Source organism: Tupaia chinensis, unplaced genomic scaffold (genome assembly GCF_000334495.1).
Source record: "Tupaia chinensis unplaced genomic scaffold, TupChi_1.0 Scaffold000115_1, whole genome shotgun sequence".
Classification (NCBI taxonomy): Eukaryota; Metazoa; Chordata; class Mammalia; order Scandentia; family Tupaiidae; genus Tupaia; species Tupaia belangeri.
The window spans coordinates 2,479,154-2,486,028 of record NW_006159579.1 but is presented as its reverse complement, the minus strand read 5'-3'; the positions used below and the strand labels follow the sequence as shown (position 1 = coordinate 2,486,028).

At 42.4% G+C, this 6,875-nt stretch overlaps 1 protein-coding gene across 1 annotated transcript in view; it reads left to right on the top strand.

Moving 5' to 3' along the window:
* EDEM2 (ER degradation enhancing alpha-mannosidase like protein 2) overlaps positions 1-6,875 on the top strand; it is a 58,047-nt gene that overhangs the window by 28,145 nt on the left and 23,027 nt on the right. The window contains exons 5-6 of the mRNA XM_006144044.3: positions 2,037-2,142; positions 5,104-5,229. Of these exons, the coding sequence (XP_006144106.1) occupies positions 2,037-2,142; positions 5,104-5,229 (232 nt within the window). The remainder of the gene's footprint in view (positions 1-2,036; positions 2,143-5,103; positions 5,230-6,875) is intronic.

Genomic DNA, 6,875 nt, shown 5'->3' with positions numbered 1-6,875 from the left:
CCAGATAATTTTTCTATTTTTTTTTTTTTTGGAGAGATTTTTGCTATAGGGTGCGTGCGCTTGCCAGACAGACAGAGACATAGAGACAGAAAGCGAGAAATCACCCCCCAGGGGGGATGGCTATGCTGCAGTCCCTTCTCCTCCATTCTCCTCTTGGGATCTTGGGCACGCACGCCCGGGGTGAGTTTTTTTTTTTGTTTGTTTGTTTGTTTTGTTTTGTTTTTGAGAGGTTTTCACTATAGGGCGCGTGCGCGCACCAGACAGACAGAGACATAGAGACAGAAAGCGAGAAATCACCCCCCAGGGGGGATGGTCACGCCGCAATCCCTTCTCCTCCATTCTCCTCTCGGGATCTTGGGCACGCACGCACACGCGCCCGGCGTGAGTTTTAAGCCACCGGGTCCGGGACACGAACCGCAGTTGACTATGTGGGAGTCCAGTGACATAGCCATTACGCTAACTGCTGGTTCCCTGAACCAGGTAATTAAAGAGTTCAGGTTAAGACTGGCCTCATATATAGCTGCGCTCAGACATACAAATGCTGCCGTTAAGTCTTTTTCTATCTTTTATCTCTGCATTCTTTGCCATCTCAAAACACAGATACACAGTAGGCGAAGAAGGCAGAGATAAGAGATGGAAAAAGTCTGTGCTCTCTGTGAATGGCGATTTAATGAAAAGGAACTCCACTTTTAGGTTCCACTTACATAGTAAGCTGCGTGGAAAGAATTACCCCTTTTCCATTAATTCCGCAGGCTGAATCTTCATTGATCTGACTCGGGTCCCACACCTATCCTGAATGAATCACTTGGGCACAGGATATGGTACTCTAGCTGTTCCAAGTCAATGCCCACTGCATAGCAGGGGAATGCAATCAGCCTCCCCCAAACCATGGGAGTGACTATGGGAGAAGGGTGATTCCTCAAGAGAAAATTGGGGTGCTATAATCAGAAGAAAAGATTTATTCTAGATTGCATTTTGTTAGAGCCACCCTGTAGTATAGTGGTTAAATGCGTACAGATGGGAGCTAGATCCTACATGGCTGGCCTTGGTTCAAATCCCAGCCCTGGCGGCTTGAAAAACATACCAGGTGCATGTGTGTGAATGTCCTAAATCCTGACAAGGTGAAAAGATGGAGGGAAAGGGATTGTGGAATGACTATGCCCCATTGGGGGTGGTTTTTCTTTCTCTCTCTGGTGAGAATACATGCCCTCTGGTAATTAAAAAAAAATTATATTTTTGCTGATGGTTTATATTGATACAAAGAGAGTTTAATTTTTTAAAAAGAATTATTTTAACTTTATTCACTCATTTATTTATTTTAATTTGACCAGAAAGGAACAGAGAGAGAAAGAGAAAGAATGAGTGAGAAAGCAAGCCACTAGATTTGGGATTTGAACTGCTGTCAGCCATGTGGGAGTCCAGTGCCCTTAACTACCACACTCCCTGCTGGCCACTATTTTTTTTAAGAGAGATTTTTGCTTTAGGGCACATGTACTCACTGGAGAGACAGAGAGAAAATGAGAAATATGCCCCCCTCCCAAGTGGATGGCCATCTTACGATCCCTTATCCTCCTGTATCCTCTTGGGATTTTAGGTACTCATGCATGTGTGCCCAGTGTGAGTTTTAAGCCACTGTGTCTGGGACTTGTACCATGGTAGACTATGTGGGAGTCCAGCAATATAACTATTACGCTGTCTGGTCCCAAGAGGGTTTAATTTTGCCAAGTAAAAGAGAGTATGGAGATCATTTCCAGCATAGTTCAGCAGCTAACTATCTGACATCCTTACTTAGTCTATATTTTTTATATTGTTTCCATTTAAATGGGTATATAATTGCTCTTGAATTAGAATTTATTAACCAGCCTCATGATACCGAGTTTTGGGGTGATTTCTAGCTCTTGGTGTAATCTGCTGTCTCTAGTCCTAGGACAGAAAATGGAGGTCTTAAATTGGGTAAATGAGGGCCACGTGAACACAGGATTCCAAACTCTGAAGCTAGCATCTTTAATGCTTCACTGTCAGGTCTTTCTTTCTAGATTTTGGGGAATGTCTCAGAATTCCAAAGAGTGGTTGAAGTTCTTCAGGACAACGTGGACTTTGATATTGATGTGAATGCCTCTGTTTTTGAAACCAACATTCGAGGTAAGGGCTGCCTTCTAGGGCCTCTGGAAGCAAAAAGAGTGGAGTTGCCTCTGAATAAACCATGAGATGGAAAATAGGATCTTAAAGACAGCCTCTGCCAGGGCACTTTGACCCACACCAGTCACTGACAGAGTTATTCTTCTCTCTAGGTAGATGGGTTGGGGAGATATGGGGATTCCTTCTTCTGTTTTAGACAAGAAAGTGAGCAGGGGACAGAAAAGACTAGTGCTAGGTGTATAGCTATGAACAAGAAAGATGGAATCACTATTTTCTTGGAGCTTATTGTTTGTCCAATAGCACTTTCTGCCATTATGGAAATGTTCTGTATTTGCTGAACATTTGAAATGTATCTACTTTTTGAGAAATTAAAATTTTAATTTTATTCAGTTTTAATTAACTTAATTTTAAATAGTCACATATGCTTAGAGATAATTCTATTGGATAGTGTATGTCTAGGGCATTAGTTTCCAAATTTGACTGCCCATAAAAATCACTTGGAACCATTTGAAAAGTTTAAGTGGGGAGTCAGATGGTTGCACAGTGGTAAAATGTAATGCTGCTGAGACTGACCCACATAGAAAAGTTCTGGGTTTACATTTGGAGACCTCCCTGAGTATGCCAGAAATGTGCATATCCATGATCCAAGGCTGGCTGAAGCTAGGGGTGGATTGTGGTATCAAAACTCTGATGGGGGTGTGCTCTCTCTTTCTTTCTATTTTTGTATCACTCTCACAATGAAAGAAATAAGTAAACTTTTTTTTTTTTTTGAGAAGTTTTTATAGGGCACGTGCACTCGCCAGAAAGACAGAGAGAAACGGGGAGACGGATAGTGAGAAATCACCTCCCAGGGGGAATGGCCACACTGCAATCCCTTCTCCTGCATTCTCCTCTTGGGATCTTGGACAGGCATGTACACGTGCCCGGTGTGAGTTTAAGCCACCGCATCTGGGACTCAAACCACAATCGACTACGTGGGAGTCCAGTGATGTAGCCATTATGCCATCTGCTGGTCCCAAAATAAGTAGCTTTTTAAAAAAAGCTCAAATGTCTAAGGTCCACCCTAAACTTAATGAATTGAGATCTTTGGATTGGTTCTTAGAATCAATATTTTTCGGAAACTTCCGATGACTCTTGAGAAGCTTGCCATAGCCCATATTTGTTGCAGATCTGTAGACCACTGGCTTAACAGCTATCACCTCTGGATAGCAGAGTTACATTTTCTTCCCGTTTTGTTTAAAAAGAGAAGAAAGCAGAGGAATAGCGTGCTACATATAGTCCTGGGATCAGGCTTGAGTTTCAGGCTACATTCATTGCTGTCTCACAGATGCTGAGCCCAATTTATCATTTGTAAATTAAGATTGTTCTTATACCTTCATTTCTTTTCTTTTTATTTATTTATTTAGAGGTTTTTGCCACAGGGTGTGTTGCCAGAGAGATACAGAGACAGTGAGAGATAAAGTGAGAAATCACACCCCAGGGCAGTGAGAGATAAAGTGAGAAATCACACCCCAGGGGTATGATCACTCTGAAATTCCTTCTCCTCCACTCTCCTCCTGGGATCTTGGATACACACCCACAGGTGCCTGATGTGATTTCCAAGCCACTGGGTCCAGGACTCAAACCATGATCAGCCATATGGGAGGACAGCGATGTGACCGCTACACCACCTGCTGGCCCCATACACCTTCATTTCTGATGTGAATATAATTATACCAGCTTTTTCTTGGTTGACATTTGCCTAGTATATCTTTTTCTATGCTCTTACTGCTAATCTGTAGCTTTGCGATTATATATATCTCTTTTGTAAATACTCTATTATGTTTGTTTATACATTGTGGTAATTGTTTCTTTTAACCAAAACATCTCATTAGTTTCCATTTACTTTAATTACTGATATATTTGCATTTCTTTCTACAGTATTATCTTGTCTGTTCGTCCCTTCTTCTCCATGTTCTTTTTTTCTTTTCCGTTTTCATTCATTGTTTAAATTGATTTTTTTCTACTTACTCCATTTTCCTTTTATTGATTTAATTATGCACAGTATCTAGCTTGTACAATAGTCTTTTTAGCAAATTTAACAAACATAACTTATCAAAGTCTAAAAGTAATGGCTACATCGCTGGACTCCCATGTGATCAACCATGGTTCGAGTCCTGGACCTGGTGGCTTAAACTCACGCTGGGCATGTGTGCATGCATGCCCAAGATCCCAAGAGGAGAATGAAGGAGAGGATCTTTCAGGATATATATTTAGCCACATTTAAAACTTTTATTGTTTTTTATAAGCCCTAAACATTGCATAATAAGTTGAAAGAGATAAAATAAAAAAGGGGGCGGCCTCGTGGCCTGGTGGTTAAGGGAGCCAGATTCCACATGGTCAACCATATGGTTCAAATACCATTCCCAGTTGCTTGAAAAACTTGCCAGGTTTTAAAACAAAATTAAAACAAAGTGGAGAAATAGAGGAGAAGGGATTGTGGGGTGACTATGCCCTGTAGGGGTGCCTTTTTCCTCTCCCTTTCTGTCTCTGTGGTAAGTGCAATACTCTCTGGCAAATTAAAAAATAATAATAGTGTGACAGGTGACTGAGAGACAGAGTAACAGAGCAGGATGAGCATGGACTTTGGAGTCAGACAGACTCAGCTCTGCCACCTATTAGATGGGTGACCCAGGACAAGTTACTTTACCTCTCTGAACCTCCATATCTTCATCTGAAGAAGAGGCAATAGTACCCAGTGCTTGGTGTGTACTGGGCACACCAAAAAAAAAAAAAAAATTGCCCTTGTGATTCACCAACAGAAAACAGTGCATAAATATGTGGCATTAGGGACTTCTTTCACCAGGTGGCCCTTCTGGTAGCCTCTTCCTGGTGATCTACCCCAAGAGAGTATTGAGGTTTTAATTTATACAAGGAAAGATTGGACGTTGAGACTGTGACACTTGCTTTTTCTACCATCTGTAGTGGTAGGAGGCCTCCTGTCTGCTCATCTACTGTCAAAGAAGGCTGGGGTGGAAGTGGAGGCTGGATGGCCCTGTTCTGGACCTCTGCTGAGAATGGCTGAGGAGGCAGCCCGAAAACTCCTGCCAGGTAAGACCCACACTGAGTAGGGAAGAGGTGAAATCCAATAGGTCCTGCTTCTCTGGCTGGAGACAAAAGTGGAGATGCTGAATTATTTCAGTATTTGGATGTTTCTCACCCAAACCCAGGCATTCACTTTGAAAATAGACTCCTGGGCATTTTAAGGGCTTACTGGTACCCTGGCCCAGGATGGATGAGCTGACCTTATTACTGTTTGTAGGGGAGGCTGAAGGCCATTCTGCCAAGTAGATGACCCTTGCCCTTAATTCAAGTGAACCCCTTTGCACCCTCCAGGCTCACACACTGCTGGAATAGCAGGACTCTAGAGAGGAGCCTTGGTCTGAGCATTAGCTGCTCTAGGTTCTAAACTCAGCCCTGCCAGCCAACATCTTGACATACACGGTTCTGTTTCCCTATCTATCAAATGGGAAAATAATTCCTGCCTCCCTACCACATTGGGTTTTGTGAACCTAAATTGAGGTCAGAAAGGAGTGCTTGGAGAACATTAAACACTATTGACACGAGAGCAATTTGTCTGTGGCTGAGCTGTGCCAGGACTAGTCTCGGCAGCATCAACTGGACACTGTGTTCCTTTAGGGTGTGGTGGAGGCTCTGAGGGCTGTCACACCCAAACACGTCACGGTGTGCTTTCCACCAGCCTTTTGGCCATCCCACTAACCTATCCCTTTCACGCAGCTCTGGCCTCTCCTCCACAGGGAGAGCAGAGTGAGTGATCTGGGTTGAGGTCTCACTCATGGCTCACGACTTATGGCTCATGGCCCACAGCCTGAATGTCTCCTTGTAAACATCATGTCCTCTGTGATTCATCTTTACAGGAGACTCTGGTTGCCCCTTCTTTTTTTTTTTTTTTTTCTATTTTTTATTAAAAAAATTTTTTAATTGGTAAAGGGCACACACACTCACCAGAGAGAGACAGGGAGAGAGATATATTTCTAGAGAGAGAGGAAAATCATCCCCCAGTAGGACTTGGTCATGCTGCAGTCCCTTCTGTATTTCTCTATCCGGTTGGGATTTGGGGCACATACACATACTCCTGGTGTGATTTTTAAGCCACTGGGGCTGATATTTGAACCATGGTTAGCCATGTGGGATCCAGCTTCTTTAACTAACAGGCTACGGGGCCAGTCCTTTTTTTCTGTGTCATTTAAAATTTTTTTACACTAGAGAGATACACGTATGTAAAAACACATTGAATAATTACCAAACAAGCACCAGTGGGTCTACCAATCAGGTCAAGAGATAGAATGTTGTCACTCCCCCTTTCTTTCTTTCTTTCTTTCTTTCTTTCTTTCTTTCTTTCTTTCTTTCTTTCTTTTTAAATTTTCACCAGTGGGTTTGTATACTTGCCCAAAAAAAGGCAGACAGGGAGAGACAGAGGGGAAGTGTGAAAGCATCCTCCATGGGGGCATGGTCACTCTGTAATCTCTTTGGGATTTTGGGCACTCACGTGTCTGGTGTGTTTTTCAAGGTGCTAGGTCTAATATTTGAACTGCAAATTTGGCCATGTGGGATCCAACCACCTTAATCACTATGCCACCAGCTAGCCCACTCATCTTCTATTTTTATTTTTTTAAAACAATTATTTATTTTATTTTATTCATTCTTTTTTTTTTTTTTTTTTTTTTTTTAATTTT